At 44.3% G+C, this 24,853-nt stretch overlaps 1 protein-coding gene across 1 annotated transcript in view; it reads right to left on the bottom strand.

The window, feature by feature from the left end:
* The window catches only part of LOC126161275 (UDP-glucosyltransferase 2-like), a 90,058-nt gene that overhangs the window by 13,768 nt on the left and 51,437 nt on the right, over positions 1-24,853 (bottom strand). The window contains exons 4-6 of the mRNA XM_049917015.1: positions 20,990-21,449; positions 16,334-16,556; positions 5,683-5,902 (exon numbers count right to left, since the gene is read on the bottom strand). Of these exons, the coding sequence (XP_049772972.1) occupies positions 5,683-5,902; positions 16,334-16,556; positions 20,990-21,449 (903 nt within the window). The remainder of the gene's footprint in view (positions 1-5,682; positions 5,903-16,333; positions 16,557-20,989; positions 21,450-24,853) is intronic.

Below are 24,853 nucleotides of genomic sequence, written 5' to 3'. Positions count from 1 at the left end.
TTTCTTGAATATTGGTGTGACCTGTGCAACTTTCCAGTCTTTGGGTACGGATCTTTCGTCGAGAGCCTAACAAGCCGTAACTATCAGCGTTTCTTGCGCGTGACTTTGCCTCCCGCACTGGAAGAAGTGTCATTGATGATTCGAAGGATTATGTGGCTGTTACATGATGGCACTCGAGCCCACTTTGCCTTAACTTCAGGACGCATCTCGATCGTGTCTTCCGCGGTAGATGGATAGGACGAGGGCGTCCAGTTGCATGCTCGTTCACCGGATCTCAGCCTGTGCGATTTCTGTATATGGAACCACCTCAGAATTATCGTGTATGCAGAGCCCATTTCAGATGTGGAGACAATGGAGCAGCGTATTTATGCTGCTTTTGACACTCTTCGGCTACAGCCTGGCCAACGTCAACGTGTGAGACAGAAAATACTACGGAGCGTATACATCTACATATCCATTCATAATCTGCAAGCCACACCTGACGGTGTGTGGCGGAGGTTACCTTGAGTACCTCTATCGCTTTTCCCTTCTATTCCAGTCTCTCTCGTGGATAGAAAGACTGTCGGTTTGCCTCTCTGTGGGCGCTAATCTCTCTGATTTTATCCTCATGGTCTCTTCGCGAGAGGGAGCAATATACTGCTTGACTCCTCGGTGAAGGTATGTTCTCGAAACTTTAACAAAAGCCCGTACCGATCTACTGAGCGTCTCTCCTGCAGAGTCTTCCACTGGAGTTTATCTATCATCTCCGTAACGCTTTCGCGATTACTAAATGATCCTGTAACGAAGCGCACTGCTCTCCGTTGGATCTTCTCTATCTCTTCTATCAACCCTATCTGGTACGGATCCCACACTGCTGAGCAGTATTCAAGCAGTGGGCGAACAAGCGTACTGTGCCCTAGTTCCTTTGTTTTCGGATTGCATTTCCTTAGGATTCTTCCAATGAATCTCAGTCTGGCAACCGCTTTACCGACGATCAACTTTATATGCTCATTCCATTTTAAATCACTCCTAGTGCCTACTCCCAGATAATTTATGGAATTAACTGCTTCCAGTTGCCGACCTGCTGTATTGTAGCTAAATAATAAAGGATCTTTCTTTCTGTGTATTCGCAGCACATTACACTTGTCTACATTGAGATTCAGTTGCCATCCCCTGCACCATGCGTTAATTCGTTGGAGATCCTCTTGCATTTCAGTGCAATTTTCCATTGTTGCAACCTCTCGATATACTACAGCACCACCCGCAAAAAGCCTCAGTGAACTTCCGATGTCATCCACAAGGTCATTATTATATATTGTGAACAACAACGGTCCTACACCTGGAATCACTCTTACTTCGGAAGACGTCTCTCCATTGAGAATGACATGCTGCGTTCTGTCATCTAGGAACTCTTCAATCCAATCAATCAATTGGTCTGATAGTTCATATGCTCTTACTTTGTTCATTAAACTACTGTGGGGAACTGTATCGAACGCCTTGCGGAAGTCAAAAAACACGACATCTACCTGGGAACCCGTGTCTATGGCCCTCTGAGTCTCGTGGACGAATAGCGCGAGCTTGGTTTCACACAATCGTCTTTTTCGAAACCCATGCTGATTCCTATAGAGTAGATTTCTAGTCTCCAGAAAAGTCATTATACTCGAACATAATACGTGTTCCAAAATTCTACAACTGATCGACGTGAGATATATAGGTCTATAGTTGCGCACCTGGGTTCGACGTCCCTTCTTGAAAACGGGGATGACCTGTGCCCTATTCCAATCCTTTGGAACGATATGCTCTTCCAGAAACGTACGGTACACCGCTGCAAGAAGGGAGGCAAGTTCCTTCGCGTACTCTGTGTAAAAGCGAACTGGTATCCCATCAGGTCCAGCGGCCTTTCATCTTTTGAGCGATTTTAATTGTTTCTCTATCCCTCTGTCGTCTATTTCGATATCTACCATTTACTCATCTGTGCGACAATCTAGAGAAGGAACTATAGTGCAGTCTTCCTCTGTGAAACAGCTTTGGGAAAAAGACATTTAGTATTTCAGCCTTTAGTCTGTCATCGTCTGTTTCAGTACCATTTTGGTCACAGAGTGTCTGGGCATTTTGTTCTGATCCACCTACCGCTTTGCTATAAGACCAAAATTTCTTAGGATTTTCTGCCAAGTCAGTACATAGAACTTTACTTTCAAATTAATTGAATGCCTCTCGCATATCCCTCCTCACACTACATTTCGCTTCGCGTAATTTTTATTTGTCTGCAAGGCTTTGGCTATGTTTATGTTTGCTGTGAAGTTCCCTTTGCTTCCGTAGCAGTTTTCTAACTTGGTTGTTGTACCATAGTGGCTCTTTTCCATTTCTTACGATCTTGCTTGGCACATGATCATCTAAAGCATATTGTACGATGGTTCTGAACTTTGTCCACTGATCGTCAACACTATCTGTATTTGAGATAAATGTTTGTGTTGAGCCGTCAAGTACTCTGAAATCTGATTTTTGTCACTTTTGCTAAAGAGAAAATTCTTACTACCTTTTTTAATATATCTATTTACCGCTGAAATCATCGATGCAGTAACCGCTTTGTGATTGTTGAATCCCTGTTCTGCGTTAACTGTTTCAAATAGTTCCGGTCTGTTTGTCACCAGAATGTCGAATATGTTATCATCACGAGTCGGTTCCCTGTTTAACTGCTCAAGATTGTTTCAGATAACGCACTTAAAAAAAATTTCACCGGATTCTTTGTCCCTGCCACGCGTTATAAACGTTTGGTAAATTAAAATCTCCCCCAAAAACTATAACATGGTCGGGAAATCTACTCGAAATATTTTCCAAATTGTCGTTCAGGTGCTCTGCCACAACAGCCTATAGAGCCAGGGGGCCTATAGAGACATCCAGTTACCATGTTTGGGCCTGCTTTAACCGTGACCTTCACCCAAATTATTTCAGAATCCAGTATGTGGATTTGGCGATAGCAGCTTAGTTCTGTCGAATGTAGTAATCCATTGTACAAACACGTGATGAAGGCAATAAAAAGAGGCTTCTTTATATTGAATTAATTGATTTCTCTCCAGCCGACAGTGTCAGTTATTTATAATTTTTGTACTTTCTTCTCTCCCCGATCAACTGAAGTATCTCTTCTGTTACCCATATTTTTATCGCAGTTACCTTCTTTGTACCTACGTATTTTTTTCAAGCCTTTGCGATGGTCATTATAGGATCGTTCACTCCTCTTCAACTAAACTGCCTACTGATCTGTTCACTATCGCAGTATCTATAGCCTCAGAGAACTTGATCCTTACCTCTTCATTTATTAGTACTTCCGTATCCAACTTCTTTGTACACTGATTCTTCCTGACTAGTGTCTTGATCTTCTGCCTACTTCAGCCTACTCCTATAATAATATCAGTTTTATTACTAGCGATATGGACATGTCTATCATAATAGAACGGTTGTCTTAACTACACTCCTGGAAATGGAAAAAAGAACACATTGACACCGGTGTGTCAGACCCACCATACTTGCTCCGGACACTGCGAGAGGGCTGTACAAGCAATGATCACACGCACGGCACAGCGGACACACCAGGAACCGCGGTGTTGGCCGTCGAATGGCGCTAGCTGCGCAGCATTTGTGCACCGCCGCCGTCAGTGTCAGCCAGTTTGCCGTGGCATACGGAGCTCCATCGCAGTCTTTAACACTGGTAGCATGCCGCGACAGCGTGGACGTGAACCGTATGTGCAGTTGACGGACTTTGAGCGAGGGCGTATAGTGGGCATGCGGGAGGCCGGGTCGACGTACCGCCGAATTGCTCAACACGTGGGGCGTGAGGTCTCCACAGTACATCGATGTTGTCGCCAGTGGTCGGCGGAAGGTGCACGTGCCCGTCGACCTGGGACCGGACCACAGCGACGCACGGATGCACGCCAAGACCGTAGGATCCTACGCAGTGCCGTAGGGGACCGCACCGCACTTCCCAGCAAATTAGGGACACTGTTGCTCCTGGGGTATCGGCGAGGACCATTCGCAACCGTCTCCATGAAGCTCGGCTACGGTCCCGCACACCGTTAGGCCTTCTTCCGCTCACGCCCCAACATCGTGCAGCCCGCCTCCAGTGCTGTCGCGACAGGCGTGAATGGAGGGACGAATGGAGACGTGTCGTCTTCAGCGATGAGAGTCGCTTCTGCCTTGGTGCCAATGATGGTCGTATGCGTGTTTGGCGCCGTGCAGGTGAGCGCCACAATCAGGACTGCATACGACCGAGGCACACAGGGCCAACACCCGGCATCATGGTGTGGGGTGCGATCTCCTACACTGGCCGTACACCACTGGTGATCGTCGAGGGGACACTGAATAGTGCACGGTACATCCAAACCGTCATCGAACCCATCGTTCTACCATTCCTAGATCGGCAAGGGAACTTGCTGTTCCAACAAGACAATGCACGTCCGCATGTATCCCGTGCCACCCAACGTGCTCTAGAAGGTGTAAGTCAACTAGCCTGGCCAGCAAGATCTCCGGATCTGTCCCCCATTGAGCATGTTTGGGACTGGATGAAGCGTCGTCTCACGCGGTCTGCACGTCCAGCACGAACGCTGGTCCAACTGAGGCGCCAGGTGGAAATGGCATGGCAAGCCGTTCCACAGGACTACATCCAGCATCTCTACGATCGTCTCCAAGGGAGAATAGCAGCCTGCATTGCTGCGAAAGGTGGATATACACTGTACTAGTGCCGACATTGTGCATGCTCTGTTGCCTGTGTCTATGTGCCTGTGGTTCTGTCAGTGTGATCATGTGATGTATCTGACCCCAGGAATGTGTCAATAAAGTATCCCCTTCCTGGGACAATGAATTCACGGTGTTCTTATTTCAATTTCCAGGAGTGTACAATACGCGATACAATATACTAACTGAATGGCGTGGCGGAGGTAGGAAGAACACAAAAATAGGATTTAATTTGTCATTGGTTATAGGAATTACAGTATTGAAATTTAATGGAATAGTTACTGAGAAAGACGTAACAAGGTGAAAAAAAAATGAGACAGATGAAGAGACGGATGGAGAAAGTGGAGAGAGACGTCAGAAATCAAATGCATGCCTTTCTTTGCTGTTGAACGAGAAGAAAGCAAGTCTACGCTTCGGGTTTTACAGCTGTTCTCATCAATAAAGCTACAGACTAAAATTTGAGTCACTGTATAAGTAGTGGATCCAGATCAGTCTGGATTGTTCCAGAAAGTTCTGTAGGAGAGAAAAGCGGATGCAAAGCTTGTGCCGCAACATCTTGACTCCCGAACGGAAAAAGACGTATGGACGCCTTGACTGAAATGGAAAATATTGACATTTATTTTCTGCGAAAGATCATTGTTTGGGACGACGCTTGGTATTATTAGTACGAAACTAAAATAAAACGACAAATTCCAATATGAGTCCCTCATGGTTCGGCAAGCACGAAAAAGTGGCCAATGTGACACGCAATTTGAACAACCTTCCAAAGAAGGACTTACGTAAGTTTCACGTGGCCCTTACCTGCAGAGTCTTGGAACTGTGCTGAAAAAGTGTCACGTAGTTGCTCCATTTCTGTAGAGTAGCATTGAAAAAAAGTTACTTAGCCTGCAATGAGCGCAGAAGACAAGAGATGGCTGTATGTAGAAAACAATTTTAAACTGGCAGTAACGATTATAAAACGTTACTTTGACTTACTTCGTGTCTTCGAGGACCGTACGTATGGAACGTTGAAATGTGTCTTTTGTGATGTCTCGAAGCTCCAGCCAGACGCCGATCTGTGCTTGCACAGCCTTTGCAGCGTTATGCTGTTGGTCAGCGAAGAACGGGATGACCATTAACGGAACCGCGTGGTACACAGCCTCGTTCATACTCTGGAGGCCGCCCTGAGTTATGAAAAGGCGGACGTTGGGGTGAGCTGCAGGGAAAAGACAGTGCGTTAATTCAGCCATTGATACATACACAAATATTACTGCATATGTTCAGCGACATACAAATATTGACTCCCCACTGCGATCGCATCCTAACAGGTATGACTGTGGACTCTAAGATAAGAGAACGTCGCGCCACGAAGGAATTACCCGAATGTCACAGAAATCGGTAGACGTGATGTTGTTGTGTACATAGTTCCGCGTAGTCAGCGCGTACACAACTTTCCCAATAGAGCGCGCCCCGCTAAGCACAACAGCGCAGGCGCAGCGCTCGTCCGTCTCCGCACTACGAGATGGCGCTGCCATAGAGACGGACCAAATTCTGCTTCCGCCGATCCGCGTATTAATATGTAACGCAGCAAATGAGTTTGCTGCTAACGTAGAACCTTTTCTCCTCGCGCAGTGATACCTGAACTCTCGAGGTATTATAATGAGTGTACAGACCTCCGATTAGTCAGTCTGCATTAGTCTGTCCCAGTCTGCATTACTCTATAGTCAAGTTTCAGTCTGAGCCTAATAAGATTATCATATTCCTGTACATAGCCATGAAGGGAAATGTATGGACACTTTGTCAAGTATCAGAGATATGTGAGAATAAGATTAACCTACCAAGACCCAAAGGAACTTCAGATTGTCAGTTGTAAATAGCATCCAGAACCAAGTTAAGTTATTTTTATGCTTGTTATTATTTTAATAAATGTGTGTGAAAATTAAACAAGTTCTGTTTAAAGTTGGTCACCATCAACCTGCTACTCTAAGCGTGCAAGTGGCATTTCTATCGTCTGACCTAACGGCTGAAGATGAACACGCCATGATAAGGCCACGAGACATATTGCTGACACTCGCCTACTTCGCTAGAGCGACAAGTCAAATAATCTGATGGTGTGTACCAAAGGTCTTACAGTATGCACACCACAGATGTACATGTGCAGACAAATAAATGGATACAGCTGCCAAAAGATGGATGATTGATTGAGGAGAAGGAGCTTCACAAACTGAGCAGGTCAATATCGCGTTAGTCCACCTATGACACTTATGCAAACAATTATTCGGCTTCGTGTTTATTGACAGAGTTGTTGGAGATCCTCCTGAGGGATATTGCGCAATATCCTGTTCACCTGGTGCATTATATCGGCAAAAGCTCGAGCTTGAAACGTTCTCAACTGATGAGAGGTCCGGCGATATTTCTGACCACGGTGGGTTTGACAAACAGTGGAAACTCTCCCCCTGAGTGGAAGGACATTATTTTGCTGAAAAGTGAGCACAGGATGGCTTGCCATGAAGGACAACAAAACGGGGCACAAATATCGGCGACCGACCACTGCCCTACAACAATGCCGCGGATGAGAACTAAGGGGGTACTGGTATGAAATGCAGTAGCACATCCGACAATCTGGCTGTATGGCTGGCGACAGTAAGGTTGATCTCCCAACGCTGTCCGATACGTCTCCAGACACTTCTCTGCTGGTCATCGAGGTTCAGTTCGAAGCGGGACTCATCACTGAAGAGAATTCTACTGTATGAAATGAGATTCTAGAGCCCAATGACCAGCGATAACGGCAGACAGCCGTGGGATACCTAAGTGATTGTCACCTGCCATGCTACCTGACAGCCAGAAGTGGTGGTCTGGAAAGCCATTTCATTTGATAGCAGGACCACTTTGGTTATCACTGCAGCAATGTTAGACCACAGCGATACGCCTTGAATATTGTGTCCAATTGACCTTAATGGCAAGCTTTCCATGGCTTTCATTTCTACATGAGAATGTCTGCCCACACACAGGAATAGTTTCTACTGTTTGTCTTTGTGCCTGCCGAACTCTGCCTTGGCGAGCAAGGTCGACTGGTCTCTTCTCAGTTGAGAACGTTTGGAGCATTATGAGCAGGTCCCTCCAGCCAGCTCGGGATTTCACTATTTAACCTATTTAACCAACAACTCTATCAGTCAATACTTGCATAGAGGCCAGAGGTGGACAACGTGTTACTGAGTTGCTCAATTTCGGAAGCTCTTTCTCTTCAATAAATCATACAATTTTTGAGAAATCGTAATCGTCTGTAGATCTACGTCACATCTACCGATTTCCCTGCGATTCGGATAACTCCTTCGTGTTTTTTTTTTTTTTTTTTTTTTTTTACTTTTACCTCCACTATTAACATATATCTGTTCAGGATTTAGTAATTATCTCATTACACTTATCTGGTGTTCGTTTAATAGTATGTGCAATGAACTATATTTCAAAAGCAATTAATACATTATTATATTCATTACTAGTAGCTATTGAAGACCTTCTTATCATCCATTTTACCACTTGAGCTGACTGCTACTGTGTTATAATATTAACTGACCAAAGCTGAAATGCATACTTATTTGGTCAAGCAGCTGGTGGTGTCCACATTCTATATGAATCTCTGTTTAGCTTCTTCGTTAACCAAGAGCTTACACTCAATTTTTTTCTGTCGTCTATTACTAATTATCACACTGAACGCCAAGAAAGGGATGAAATAAACTTTTTGGAATATTCTAAACAGTCTGTGCGGCATAATGAACTAGATTAATATGAAACAATGCAAAGTCCAGGTTGCGACATCAACAGTCTTGTGAAAGGGTACACTGTTACCCACAGTAAAAATTACACGATGTTATGCAGACAGGAGCAACGAAAAGACTGTTACACATTTGCGTTTTTGGCTAAAGCCTTCTTTAGAAATCAAAATACACCCACATTTACACAAACAGACATATCTCATGCCCACTTGACCACTGTCTCCATCCACTCTGGTCAGTTTGCAACTGTGCCATGTTGAATGGGAGCAGCATTCTGGATTGGCGCAGGGAAGGGTGAGGGAAAGCAAGGGACAGGAGTGGGGGAACGAAATCAGTACTGCCCTGGCACAGCATACAGGGACCAGATAATGACATGACCAGCCGCTAGTGGCATGTGTCTGAAGGCTGAGGTGTGGAAGGAGAGGGTAATGGGGAATGAAAAAGTAGAAGGGCGGAGTAGGAGGAAGTAACAGATGGTGTGCTGGAAAAGAGCATTGCACAATGAGGGTGAGGGGATGTGTGAATTTGGAGGAAGCAATAGGACAGATGGGCAGAAACGTTTGGGTGGAGACTATGGGGAGAGTTCGTTACTGTAGGTTGAGCCTTGGGCAATATCTGGGTTGGAAAATGTGTGGCCAGGATAACTAGTTCAGAAAAGCTGGTGATAGAGGGGAGAATGCTGATGGCTTAGGTTGTGAAGGAAGCACTGAAAATAAAACATGTTATGTTCAGTTGCATGCCATAGGGCATAAAAATTATATCTGGCGATGATACAATAAGCTATGCAGTGATTGCAGCAAAACTGCTATATGACATAGCTGCTTTCACTGATGGTCCAGCCACTGATGAGGTAGGATAAGCCTATGAAATGATTGGAATGTTAAGCGCTGAGTAGGTGGATTGCGTAGGTCTTGCACTTGGATCTTCCACAAGTGTGTAATGTCTTTGGCAAAAGGCTGCGATTGTAAATAGAAAAGGGAGGTTGGCAGGTCGACAGAATGGCACGTTAGGAGGTGTGGAAAGGATTTTGGGTCCATAATTTCAGGGCGTGGTAATAAACAATCGGGGCCCTGATGCAGAATGTGGTTTAGCTGTTTCAGTCTGAGGTGATATTGAGTGATGAAGAGGGTGAACCTTTGCAGGTGGTTCTTAGGGTTGGTATGAGTATTGAGGTATGTAGGCTATGGAACAGGAAATCTGTTTGTGGATAGGTCTGGGGATCTGTCTGTGAAGGTCTTTGTGAGGCCTTCAGCATAGTGGGCAAAAAAGTTCTCGTCACTGCAGATATGCTGTCCCAAGTTTGACACTCTGTACAAGACAGATTTTTTCGTGTAGTAGTTTTGGCAGCTGTCGAAATGCACGAACTGTTTGTGGTTGGTTGGTTTAATGTGTACAGATGTGTGTGGATTCACCAGAAAGGAGGAGGTCAACGTCCAGGAATGTGACAAGCTGGTTTGAGGAGAACGAGGTAAAGCAGATACGAGAGAAGATATTGAGGTTATGAAGAAATTAGGATAGGCAAATATAATCAATTTAATCAGTCAGTGAGAGAGAACAGGTGTTTGTAGGTTTGAGAGACTAACGGGGTTTTCTCTAGATGGTCCACAAACATTTTTGCATAGAAAGACGTTATGCATGTGCCCACGACAGTGCCATGAATTTGTTTGTATACCTATGCTTCAAAAGAGAAGTAGTTGTATTTTAATATATAGTTAGCAAGGTATATAAGGAATAAGGTAGTGTGTTTGGAGTCTGAAAGATGCTGGAGAGGGAGTGTTCAATATCAGCAAGAGAGACATGGGTGTATAGCGAAGTGGCATCAATTGTCATGGTTAGGATTCAGGATGTAAAGGAGTTGTAATGATGGAGACTTGGTGAAGGAAGTGGTTGGTATCTTTGATGTGGGTGTCTAGATTTCAGGCAGTTGGTTGGAGGTGTTGGTCTATGAGGGCCAGAATTCTTTCCGTGGGGGCACAAGAACTAGATACAATAGGTCCTTCATAGTTTTTAGGCTTTTGGACTTTTGGAGCATGTAGAAGCTTGGTGTGCAAGGTGTCACAGCAGAAGAGTAGAGGAAAAGATTCAGGGAAGAGGTTCTGGAAAGGGTCTAAACTTTTAAGCACAGATTGGAGGTTATGCTGGACTTCTGGGATGGGATCACTCTGGCAGTGTTCATAGACGATTGGCAGAGACCTTCTGCGAGGTAGAGGCTTTTTCTGCTGGTAGGATGATTAGGTCGAGATCTGATTTGAGGCTGTGTGTGTCTGTAGTCTCTTCCGCTGAGTGGTTTTTTAGGAAAGGACCTGGAAAAGGATAGCGACACAATGTTGTAGTTAAAGTGCTTCTGGAAGGTAACCAGGGGCTCGTTAGGTGGGAGAGGAGAAGAAACACAATTAGATGATGATATGAACTGGGAGACAGGGTTCAGTGTTGACATTAAGTGGGCTTTGGATGGAGAGGTTGGCAGCAAAGAAGTGTTTATAATGCAGGGATCAGGAGAAGACCAGAGGTCTTTGAAAGTCCAACATGGTTAAATTTGGATGTTGGGCTGTAGGTGGTGGCTCTGGATGCGACTGAAACTTTTATGGGGCTATTAATTTTGGTTGAAAGATTAACAACAATGTTGTCAGATAGTTTTGTCTCTGAATTTTGGGAAATGTTGGTAGGGAGTTTTAGATGATGTGGCAAGACAAACATCAAATGTGCACTGACGGGGTGCTATGAGGCTTTGGCGAGGAGAAACACTGTAGGTAAAATAGGGGTTGAATAGTGGAGCTTGAAGGTGGCAGTAGGATTTAAGCAGGCTGGATAACTTTTGGAATGTTCTCTGAGGTGCTGGAATGCCAGGGAGTCAATTGCACACTGTTGTAGAACATTGCATGCTTTATTTCAATTTCTGCTTCACTACCCAATTGATCATGATCCTTCGCTACACCATGAATTTCTCTGAACTGCGTAGATTGGAAGATCCCTGGGAAATGTTTTCTACTTCCGAAATCATCCTAGCCTGAGCCTACAGTAATCTACTGCGCCCATAGCCTACACTGAACCCTTTCCACCCTCTCTCTCCTACTACCTCCTAGTAGCTCATGTTCCCTCAACCTCTTTGTACGCTGATCGCTGACAATATACATACAATTCTTTTTCCTTATCTCTCCTCTTTAAGTCCACTCCCCATTTGCCTCCCTCCTACCCACACAACCTCCCAGTACTGTGCTTGGCAGCCTTTTCCTGACAGCATCTAGTACTTGCACGCTCCATCAGGCAGAGCCAACTTACTCCCCTCCCCCCCCCCCCCCAGCCTCGATCCCCACCTGACTGTGTATGCCTCCCCTTCCCCACCCACCTCTTCCTGCTGTTTCTGTTCGACATGACAGAGTTTCATATTTGGTGCAGCGACTATAGACAGTTGTCGTGTGTGCTTGCGGTGTGCATACTTGTGTGAATGCGTCTTCTCACTGTCCATTCTTTAACTTCTCCCTGAGTTTTTTTCGTCGCCTTCCAAACAGCACATGCTCTGGAATCCAAGCCATACTATGAATGGTCTCAACGATGCGAGGCTACGTGACCACACGAACAGTCGGGGCAGCATTTCATGTCCGTTGCATATTTTCGTGTGCTATTTTCCACACCTCACTGTGCCACACGAAAATATGGTCCTTGTTCTTAATCCCACCTTTCTCTTCTCCTATACTTAACCTGTTCCGTCGTTTTTCCCACGTATCTCAGTATTCTACGTTTTTTGGTGGTGCTTGTAGGTATTGTAACCTGTATTTTAGCATATTTGTGTGTATTTCTGCGCGTTTTTATGTATTTGTGAGTATTTTTGCACATTATTACGTATATGTGCGAATTTTTGAGCATTTGTTGGCATTTCTATGCCACTTATTGTGTTTTCTTTCCAACCACCTAACGCTTTAATTTTCCATCTCTCACATTTCCCGTTTCCATAAGGCCGTTCCTTCCACAATGTGCCACTGACCCATATTTCTGCACCAGTTCAGAAAAGTATCCCTTTCCCCTGCTAAAACATAGTCCCACTTCCTGTTCCTCAAATGCTGCCTAAACTGCGAAGTAATATCCAACCCCTTCCTAATGTCCTAGCATTAAAATTTGCTGTCTGTGGACCCCAAGCCGCCTTTCACACTGACCATCAGATTTTCAGATTGCGCCAGTCCCTGTCACTCACAAACCTGGTGTAAACACTTTTTGCCGCCAACCCCTCCAAAAATCATCTCTCTGGATTCATACACCATCCTAAACTAATCCTTTTTTGTCCCATCTTATCATACCCCGGTAACCTTGTAAGGGGTCCGTAGGCCCTTACCATAAGTTTGCACTCGACACAGGTCGATAGGGCGAACAATCTATTGTGTCGTGTTGCGAGAGCGAGTGTGGAGTTGAGCCAGTGCCATGTTGCGGGTAGAGGTGTGTGGAGGCCAGTTGTTGTAATGCGAGGCTTTTTCGACAAAGGGAGTTGCCATCGCCGCGGTTTAACCCCTTTGTGCTAGAATAATGCCGGGAAAGTGAAGAAGTATTGATACGCAAGTGATTAGCGATATTCTAGTGCCGATATTTTGGTTTCGCGTCTACCGCGCCGGCACCACTTTGGATTGCAGTGTTGGATTGTAGTGTTGGATTGCAGTCATGGATTAGCGTGTGACGATAATGAAAAAGGAAGAAGCCTGTGCTGAGATTAGCCGTAATTAGAAATGTATGACGAAGGCAGTGGCTGTCTCCTCCTTTTTGTGTTTTGAGACGAATATAGGTTCTTGATTAGTGAAACTGCGTTGGTGTTCTTCTTGTTACCAGACATTTCATTATTACAGCGTTTGAGAAGGACGAACTGGAAAGTAACAACTTCCGTAGCAGTCAATTCCGATTGCCAGCCCCATTAGGTACACGGTCACAGTAATAATAATTATTGGGCTGCTATACGATCAGATCAGGTCGGGTCGAAATAAATCGGAGGTGTTACAACCTTCAGGAAATTATTTATTAACAGCTTGGCCTCACAATCCTTTCCCTGGTCCTTTCCTACATTCACAAACCCTTCAGCAGAAGAAAGGACAGGCATAAATAGCCTCCAATCACATTCTGCCTGCCTGCATACAAAGATTCCACTGCCGTTCTTATGAATCGTGGTGACTGCGTGACAGTGCCCCTCTGCCAATGCTCTGGCTCTGCCACCGAGAAACTGCAAGAATGATCCCACCCCAGAAGTTCAACTTAACCTCCAGTCCATGTTAAAGGGTGACACCCTCCTATGCAATAATGGTTGTCGTCCATCTAGAGCGAACTTCCCTACCCTCCAAACCCTGGTCTACGCAGGTTCATCGATGATATCTTCACAATCTGGTCTCAGGGCTAAGGCATCCTATCCTCATTCCATCACAAGCTCAACACCTCCTCTTCCACCTGATTGCTCCTCCTCAATCCAGCTCGACACCTTCGAGAATGATGACCACTTCCTCTCTGAAGGCTCCATCCATGTTTTTGTTCACATTAAAATCTTCAACCACCAACAGTTCCTGCATTTTGGGAGTGGCCATCAGTTTTTCACCAAGGAATTTCTCTCAAGCAGCCAGGCTCCCCTTGGACAGCATATCTCCAGCGACAGTGACTCCTTTGCCTAGCATGCTGAAGGTCTCACAAAGGCCTTATTGGGCAGACGCTGTTCATCTGATATAGCGCGCAAACAGATTTTCCATGCCATGATCCGACGAAGCTCTATCCTCCCACCACACCCAAGAATTAGCTCGAAAGGAGCGTACCCTACATCACTCAGTACCGCCCCAGACTGGAAGGAGCCCTTCCTAAGGCTTTATCTACTGTCATGCCCCGAAATGTGGGACATCCTACCTCTTCTGATGTGTTCTCATGATGATAGAGATAAATATTTGAATGACGAAATAAATATATATCCCTGATGATGTTCCTCTATTGGCATGAAAGTAGTTTAATCATAAATAAATATTTATGATACAGCTGAAGTGGTCTTTTTCATCGTGATTCGTTACTAAAGCTATGGATGCCGACATTACAAAATTTTTTGGCTACTAAAGTGGAGTTCTGTCGCCCCGCCAATCTCCAAAACATCTTAGTCTTTCTTTAACCCACTCACAATCCCAACCCGTTGCAACGTGGATCTTTCTTCCAGGTGAAAGACATGCTCAGTCCACCCCTCCATCATTTCCTGCCATATTCTTGTCACAGGTTTATCGTACTGCAGCAGGGACCAGACCACCTGTCACGGTAGCTGTGTCATAGACCAGCTCTGTCGCAATCATTGCACAGCTTGTTATGTTAGTATGACTACCAAGCATAAGTCCACCAAGATGAATGGCCATGGCCAAACTGTGTCCCAGGGCAAAGTGCACTACCCGTTGGAACAGCGTGCAGAAGAACAAAAAAATTATTGATGATAACTATTAATAATACGAGGTGCATTCAAGTTCTAAGGCCTCCGATTTTTTTTTCTCCGGACCGGAAAGAGATAGAAACATGCGCATTGTTTTAAAATGAGGCCGCATTCATTGTCAATACGTCCCAGAGATGGCAGCACCGTAAGCAGCTGGAATTTTACCGCCAGCGGCGAGAATGAGAACTGTTTTCAATACTTAAAATGGCGACGTTTTCCTTACTTGAACAGCGTGCAATCATTCGTTTTCTGGATTTGTGTGGTGTGAAACCAATTGAAATTCATCGACAGTTGAAGGAGACATGTGGTGATGGAGTTATGGATGTGTCGAAAGTGCGTTCGTGGGTGCAACAGTTTAATGAAGGCAGAACATCGTGTGACAACAAACCGAAACAACCTCAGGCTCGCACAAGCCGATCTGACGACATGATCGAGAAAGTGGAGAGAATTGTTTTGGGGGATCGCCGAATAACTGTTGAACAGATCGCCTCCAGAGTTGGCATTTCTGTGGGTTCTGTGCACACAATCCTGCATGACGACCTGAAAATGCGAAAAGTGTCATCCAGGTGGGTGCCACGAATGCTGACGGACGACCACACGGCTGCCCGTGTGGCATGTTGCCAAGCAATGTTGACGCGCAACGACAGCATGAATGGGACTTTCTTTTCGTCGGTTGTGACAATGGATGAGACGTGGATGCCATTTTTCAATCCAGAAACAAAGCGCCAGTCAGCTCAATGGAAGCACACAGATTCACCACCACCAAAAAAATTTCGGGTAACCGCCAGTGCTGAAAAAATGATGGTGTCCATGTTCTGGGACAGCGAGGGCGTAATCCTTACCAATTGCGTTCCAAAGGGCACTACGGTAACAGGTGCATCCTACGAAAATATTTTGAGGAACAAATTCCTTCCTGCACTGCAACAAAAACGTCCGGGAAGGGCTGCGCGTGTGCTGTTTCACCAAGCCAACGAACCCGCACATCGAGCTAACGTTACGCAACAGTTTCTTCGTGATAACAACTTTGAAGTGATTCTTCATGCTCCCTACTCACCTGACCTGGCTCCTAGTGACTTTTGGCTTTTTCCAACAATGAAAGACACTCTCCGTGGCCGCACATTCACCAGTCGTGCTGCTATTGCCTCAGTGATTTTCCAGTGGTAAAAACAGACTCCTAAAGAAGCCTTCGCCGCTGCCATGAAATCATGGCGTCAGCGTTGTGAAAAATGTGTACGTCTGCAGGGCGATTACGTCGAGAAGTAACGCCAGTTTAATCGATTTCGGGTGAGTAGTTAATTAGAAAAAAAATCGGAGGCCTTAGAACTTGAATGCACCTCGTACTATATTCGTGTTGATAGAATGCAGTGCAGAGTAAATGAGTAAAATTAAGTATGCTTTTGGGAGTTCAGGATATATATATGGTACAGGAGGACTGGAATTACTGACAGCTTACCCAGTACAGATGGCTGCTGCAGCCACTTTCGGGTCATGACGTTGTCTGGCTGAGAAGTCAGCGAGTCGCTCTCCCACTTCCAAAGGACGCGCTGTGGCAGCTGTCTGAATACCTGCAGGATGTCCTGGATCATCTCAGGTGGGAGATCTTTGCTTCGCACGTTCGAACCGAGGCTGAAGTAGATCACGCCATGCTCTGCTCCATCGAGGAACTTCTGGACATCCTACGATACACAAGACCTTTGCTGAAGCTGGTATATTTCTTTAATTTTCTAAAGGTTTCTGATAGGAAAAATTATCTGGTAAGCTTATTTGTATTCTGAAATTTGGTCTTCATTACATGAGTGCCTGGTATCTGTTCATTCAGGCAAGTCTGAAAGAAGGGGCATCATGTGGAACCCGCAGGTGTGTCATATGTAGTGTAAATTTGAGATAGAGAGAGGTGAAAAGAAGGGAAATAATTACTGAAGTCAGCTGCAGCAGGACTCTATGTGTGAATCAATGCACGTCTGAAAGAGCAGACACGATACGTCCATCTAACTGGTTCGCCTTGATGGGCCATGAATCCACCACCTTAAGTACGAAAGCACAATTACGTTCGACCTCCTGCGGCAGCCGCAAAGTAGTGAGCATGAAGGACACGGCCGGCGACTGAGAATAGGTTGCTCTCGTTGTGAGCCAGGGTCATCTGGGAGGCGTACAGAGGTAGTAAACGCTATTCTGATTAACACTATGCCTGGATGCCTCAGCGATTAACGAAACTGCCTAATCAGCAGGAAATCCTTGATTGGAGTCCTGATCCAGCACATATTTTCACTCGTCGCCACGGATCCTGCATTTAAGGCCTGATGCGGCTGACACCTGTAGGTACTTCCCTTTCCTTCCCTTTCTTCCTCTCCACCTTCCATTTACATAATTTGATCTGTCACTAGCCTTGCAAACACAAGTAAATAAAGACAGGAGGAATCTGAACCTTTTTTTTATTAATATCAAAGCAACAAATATCTGCTGTTACTCTCTCACTTCCAGCAATCCTTTTTTTGTTTGAGTCATCACTCTTCTTAATGGTTTCATGTGGCAAAATAAATGGTTCTGAGCACTATGGGACTTAACATCTGTGGTCATCAGTCCCCTAGAACTTAGAACTACTTAAACCTAACTAACCTAAGGACATTACACACATCCATGCCCGAGGCAGGATTCGAACCTGCGACCGTAGCAGTCGCGCGGTTCCGGACTGCGCGCCTAGAACCGCCAGACCACCGCGGCCGGCTCATGTGGCAGCATTTGCATTTATGTCCTCAATTATTTGCAGGCTTTATTGCAAATCTCTGTCTTCCTCTACAAGTTCTACATTCAAGAAATACCTCTACTACCAAGGCTGTTATTTCTGGCGCTTTAACACTGGTCCCGTCATGCATTGCTTTCTTGATGTTAGTGTTTGCCATCTGTGAAGAACCTCCTCATTCCTTACATTATCAGTCCACATAATTTTCACTATCATTGTGTAGCACATCTCGGTTGCTTCTATCTCTTCTGTTGCCTTTCTCCCATTGTCCATGATTCACTACTGTACAATGCTGTACTCCAAATCTACATCTTCAGAAACTTTTTCCTCGATTAAAAGCCAATATCCGATAACAGTAAACCTCTATTAGCCTGGAATGCCCTCGTTGCCTGAGCGAATCTACTTTTTATGTCCTTATTTCGTCCGTGATGGGATATAAGAATCCCTTAAGCTCGTCTGCTTCTTGACCAACAAGTTTCTCACTATTCTAATTTCTGCAACTTCTCATTACTTTCTCCTCTTTCACTTTACTCCCCAGTCCATGTCGTACACTCATTAGACTATTCATTCCATACAAAAGATTCTGTGATGTAAATTTCACTAAGGGTAACAATGTCATTGGCGAATCTTATCACTGATATCTTTTCAACTTGAAATTTAATCCCACTCTTGAACCTTTCTTATATTTTCTCCAGTGCTTCTTCTATGTAGAGATTGGACAGCATGAGCAAAAGATTACCTCCCTGCCGTACACAGTTTTTAATACGAGCACTACTTTCCTGGTCTTTCAGTCTTATTGTCCCCTCTTGGTTGTAGTACATCCTGTATTTCACCCGTCATTCTCTGTAGCTCTCGTCTGTTTTTCTCAGAATTTCACCATTCAAAAACCTGCACCACTCCATATCGTTGAAACTGTTTTCTAGACTGACAGATCCTATGAACGTACTTTGATTTTTTTTCAGTCTTGCTTCGATTATGAAGTGCGAAGTCAGAACTGCCTTCCTGATGCCTTAACCTTTCCTAAAGCCAAACATCGTCATCTAACGGATCCTCAGTTTTCTTTTACATTCATTCAATGATCACCACTAGAGAGATAACAGAAAAGGGAAATTTATCTGTTCGCAAGGACAAGGGAAGATTCTGCTGTAGCCATATTTAAAATTACGAAGGAAAGTCATTTAAAATAAAGGAACCTGCACATTGAAACAGAAATCAGTAGTTCAGACAACTGAAGTAAGTTTATATTGAACGTCGTTAAACAAGAGATGGGACAAAAGTTGACAAAATGTGACAAAGTCACTATTAATTTAGGTGGTATGACTGTAAATGATCAGTCACAGTTAGCAAGTGCGTTTAATAAATATTCTTATATCTACTAGTAGATACTGTAGTTAGCAGTTCGAGAGAAAAACTAAGCAGTATGTTGACAAGGTAATCGATATGAATTTCAGTCACATGTAATTAAGAAAAGTATAAATTTATAGGCCTACATTTCCTTAAAATAATAGTGCATCTGGATATGATGGTGTTACCCTGAAAGCACTGAAAATTCGTTCCCTTACAATGCTAATCGTCCATTCCGCAGTAACTCAGGGTATTTTTCCAGAGATATTGAAATACGCAATTGGTTAGATGCTGTTGCAAGAAAGGAGACAGGAGCAATGTCAATAACTACCGACCCCTGTCACTATTGACACCATTTTCCTAAATCTCTGAGATGACGTAATCCAAAGTAATACCGCACCTGCACAATAATACATTACTGGCCATTAAAATTTCTACACCAAGAAGAAATCCACATGATAAACGGGTATTCATTGGACAAATGTATTATACTAGAACTGACATGTGATTACATTTTCACGCAGTTTGGGTTTATAGATCCTCAGAAATCAGTACCCGGAACAACCACCTCTGGCCGTAATAACGGACTTGATACGCCTGGGCATTGAGTCAAACAGAGCTTGGGTGGCGTGTACAGGTACAGCTGCCCATGCAGCTTCAACACGATACCACAGTTCATTAGAAGTAGTGACTGGCATATTGTGACGAGCCAGTTTCTCAGCAACTATTGACAGACGTTTTCAATTGGTGAGAGATCTGAAGAATGTGCTGGCCGGGGCAACAGTCGAACATTTTCTGTATCCAGAAAGGCCCGTACAGGACCTGCAACATGCGGTCGTGCATTATCCTGCTGAAATGTAGGATTTCACAGGAATCGAATGAAGGGTAGAGCCACGGGTCGTAACACATCTAACATGTAAACAGAACCTGGATTCATCCGAAAAAGTGACGTTTTGCAATTCGTGCACCCAGGTTCGTCATTGAGTACACCATCGCAGGCGCTCCTGCCTGTGATGCAACGTCAAGGGTAACTGCAGCCATGGTCTCCGAGCTGATAGTCCGTGCTGCTGCAAACGTCGTCGAACTGTTCGTGCAGATGGTTGCTGTCTTGCAAACCTCCCCATCAGTTGACTCAGGGATCGAGACGTGGCTGCATGATCCGTTACAGGCATGCGAATAAGATGCCTGTCATCTCGATTGCTAGTGATACGAGGCCGTTGGGATCCAGCACGGCCTTCCGTATTACCCTCCTGAACCCACGGATTCCATATTCTACTAACAGTCATTGGATCTCAACCAACGCGAGCAGCAATGTCGCGATACGATGAACCGCAATCGTGATAGGCTACAATCCGACCTTTGTCAAAGTCGGAAACGTGATGGTACGCATTTCTCCTCCTTACACGAGGCATCTCAACAACGTTTCACCATGCAACGCCGGTGAACTGTTGTTTGTGTATGAGAAATCGGTTGGAAACTTTCCTCATGTCAGCACGTTGTAGGTGGTGTCGCCACGGGCGCCAACCTTTTGTGAGTGCTCTGAAAAGCTAATCATTTGCATATCACAGCATCTTCTTCCTGTCGGTTAAATTTCACGTCTGTAGCACGTCATCATCGTTGTGTAGCAATTTTAATGGCCAATAGTGTATTACTTACTACCTTCGCTTATCCTTTCAGTGGAATTCTCGGGAAACTGATTGGTTACTGAAAGACTAGACACATTTTACAACTAACACAGTATCAGTGTACGAAACGTCCTGGTGTATTGAAAGTGTGTGTCGGACCGGGACATGAGCCATGACTCACGGCTTCTTCTGCAGTGCTATAGAAAAGTGGGGCAGAGGCTGTGGCTGTGGCAGAGGTGATCAGGATTAGGAAATTGCCTGTGGAAGGGAAGACTCCATCTTCTAATCTCCGTTCAGAATACAGTTATTAGATTCAAAACAACCACCCAACTTCAACGTGAAATATTCGTGACTCTGTGTGTTTTATTCGTTGATCTTACAAATAATCAATGTAACTCACCTCAGGTAACTGCTCGACTTTCGACGGTACGTGGATGCCATTGATTTCAATGATGTTTGGCGTCAGTGGCCGTGGGTACTCCAAGGAAAAGTCGTTATTGGTGATGAGGAGGCTGAAATTGTACTCCGTCTCGTAAACTGATGGTGGTTCTGTTCCGAAGAATTCTCGCATCACAGCCTCCTGTTTTGGCATTACGTCACAGAACCACTTGTAGTAGACACGTAGATAGAAGTACGTGTTGTACAGACGTTGCCAGAAGGTCATGTGATCGGAAAAGCCCACCCAGACTTCGGGCAGATAGGCAGGGTTCATGGGACTGCCCGAAGCATGGTATACGGGCGCGAGTTCGGACAGCGTCACAAATCCGACGAGAGGAGGCGATCCGACCAAGTGGGCCAGCCCGTAGTAGGCGTGGTACTGCAGGCGCTCGATGATCACCAGGTCGAAAGTGTGGTTTCTCCTGCACAAAGATATTACACGAAACAATTCATTTTGATGTACCTAACAGTCAAACCCAATTACATTTTCACACCTCAAATTTCAGATTAAAACGAACTATATATTTGTTGAAATAATTTTCAAATCCCACTGCTTACATAATCAGAACTATCACATTATTTCAGAAGTAAGTGACAGTATGAGAATAGATGGATCGGAGAAACGCACTATTCAGTTGATCCAATGAGCTATGCTGTAGCCACATCTTGATTATGTACACCTCTGCTATCTGTCTGTATAAAACTTCTGTCTCACGTATCCTGACAGATGGCGTCACAAGGGATTCGGAATACTCTGTGGGCCATGGTCTTTTCATTAAAGAAGTTTTAAAAAAAATGGTTCAAATGGCTCTGAGCACTATGGGACTCAACTGCTGAGGTCATTAGTCCCCTAGAACTTAGAACTAGTTAAACCTAACTAACCTAAGACATCACAAACATCCATGCCCGAGGCAAGATTCGAACCTGCGACCGTAGCGGTCTTGCGGTTCCAGACTGCAGCGCCTTTAACCGCACGGCCACTTCGGCCGGCAAAGTAGTTTCGACAGATAGTAAATCATACCCTCTGTCAGTACGATGCCTAACGCTTTTTATATTTCGTTTAGACGAATATGCTCGCATTACTGACTTCTTTAACCATGTACCAAATTTTAGTTTTAGATTTATTGGCTTCTCACTTAATGTACCGCACATGTCACCAACAGACATCAAAACTGCAGTTGCGTGTCTTGACTAAAGGTATCTAAACACCACTCTGAAGAAGTACGTAGTATTGGATTTTGCTTCGCAAGCCACTACCAGTACGTTACCCTGCCAGAATATCTAATCTGATTTTCTTTTTCGCTTTTTTTCTTTGAGTCATCAGTTTTCTAATTGGTTTGATGTCGCCCGCCATGAATTCCTCTGCTGTGCCAACCTCTTCATCTCACAGCAGCACTTGCATCCTACGTTCTCTCTTATTTTGTGGACTTATTTCAGTCCCTGACTTCCTCTACAAGTTGTCGCCCCCAACAGCTCCCCGTAGTACCATTCTCCCTCTAGTACCATGAAAGTTATTCCATGTTGACTTATAAGATGTCCTACCATCCTCTCCTTTCTTCTTGTCAGTGTTTTCCACATATTCCTTTCCTCTCCGATTCTGCTCAGTATCTCCTCATTCCTTACCTCTCCAGTCCACGTAATTTTCAAAATTTGTCTGTAGCACCACACCGCAAATGCTTCGATTCACTTCTGTTCCGGTTTTCCCACAGTCCATGTTTCGCTATCATACAATGCTCTGCTGCAAACGTACATTCTCAGAAATTTCTTCATCAAATTAAGGTCTACCTTTAATACCAGTATACTTCTCTTGGCCAGGAATTTCGTTTTTGCCTTTGCTAGTCTGTTTCTGATGTCCGTCACTGGTTATTTCGCTGCCTAGGTAGAAGAATTCCGTAACTACTTCGTGACCATCAATCCCGATGGTAAGTTTCTCGCTGTTTTCATTTCTGTTACTTTTCATTACTGGCGTCTCTCTCGGATTAACTCTCAGTCCATATTCTGTTCTCATCAGGCTATTCATCCATTCTTAAGATCCTGCAATTCTTCTTCACTTTCACTGAGGGTACCAATGTCATTTGCGAATCTTGTCATTGACATCTTTTCACCCTGAATTTCAATTCCACTCTCGAACTTTTTTATTTCCATCATTGCTTCTTCGGTCTATAGATCGAGCACTTGAGGTGAAGGACTATATTCCACTCTTACACCCTTTTGCATCTGAGCACTTTGTTCTTGGATTTCCACTATTATTATTCAATCTTGGTTCTTGTGCATACCGTATATTTCCCGTCTCTCCCTATAGCTTACCCATATTTTCCCCGGCATTTCAGACAATTTGCACCATTTTACGTTGTCGAACGCTGTTTCCCAGACGACAAATTCTATGAACGTGTTGATTTTTCTCTATTATTGCTTACATTACAAACCCCAGCGTCAGATCTACCTCTCTGGTGCCTTTAGCTTTCCTAAACCCAAACTGATCGTCATCTTGCGCATCCTCAGTTTACTTTTCTATTCTACCGTATATTAATCTTGTCAGCATCTTCGATGCATGAGACGTTAAGCTGATTATAAGATAATTCTCGCTCTTGCCAGCTCTTTCAATGTTCGGAATTGTGTGGATGATATTTTTCCGAAAATCGGATGGTATATCTCGAGGCTCATGCATTCTACACACCAACGTGAACAGTCGTTTTTTTGCCACTTACTTCAATGATTTTAGAAATTTCGATACAGTGTTGTCTATTCCTTCTGTATTATTTGTTCTTAAGTTTTTCAAAGCTCTTTTGAATTCTGATTGTAATACTGGATCCCCTATCTCTTCTAAATCGACTCCTGTTTCTCCTTCTATCACATCAGACAAATATCATCCTATCCGCACTCTCCTCTGCGTTTAACAGTCGAGTTCCCGTTGCACTGTTAACGTTACCACACCCTCTTTTAATTTCACCGAAGGTTGTTTTTACTTTCCTATATGCTGAGTCAATATATCCAACAGACATTTCTTTTTCGATTTCTTCACATTTTTCATACAGACATTTCGTCTTAGCTTCCCTGCACGTCTTATTGATTTCATTTCTAAGTGGCTTGTATTTTTGTAGTTCTGAATTCCCCTGAACTTTTTTGTACTTTCCTCTTTCATCGATCAACTGAAGTACTTCTTCCGTTACCCATAGTTTCTTCCCAGTTACTGTCAGTCCTTCCCCTACAGCTCCATTCTAGCCCCCCAAGACTATTAGATTTTCCTCTCCCTTTACGTAGTGCGTCACCCTATCAATATCCTCATACATATGTTCTGTATCTCATCTTCTTCAACTCGCGACGTCGGCACGTATACCAGGACTATCGTTGTCCGTGTGGGTTTGCTGTTGATTCTGATAAGAATAACCCTATCGTTGAACTGTGCACAGTAACCCACTCCCTGTCCTACCTTCCTATTCATAACGAAATCCTACTCCCTTTATACCATTTCCTGCTCCTGTTGATATTATATTACATTATAGTCAAGTCTTTGCATTTCCCTTTTAAGATTTTCTATCTTTCCTAGCACGTTCAAGCTTCTTACATTCTATGCTCTGACAGAACGTTATCCTTTCGTTGGTTAGATTATTTTTTTTCTAATGGTCATCTGTCCCTTGGCAGGTCCCTCCCCGGGATCCTAATGGGGGACTTTTCCGGAATCTTTTGCCAATGGAGAGATAATCATGACATTTTTTCAGTTACAGGTGACATGCCTTGTGGATACAGATTGTTGTTGTTGTGGTCTTCAGTCCTGAGACTAGTTTGATGCAGCTCTCCATGCTACCATATCCTGTGCAAGCTTCTT

This window comes from Schistocerca cancellata, chromosome 2 (assembly GCF_023864275.1).
Source record: "Schistocerca cancellata isolate TAMUIC-IGC-003103 chromosome 2, iqSchCanc2.1, whole genome shotgun sequence".
Lineage (NCBI taxonomy): Eukaryota > Metazoa > Arthropoda > Insecta > Orthoptera > Acrididae > Schistocerca > Schistocerca cancellata.
Note: the sequence above shows the minus strand (reverse complement) of the source record. Positions and strands in the feature narration are given on the sequence as shown.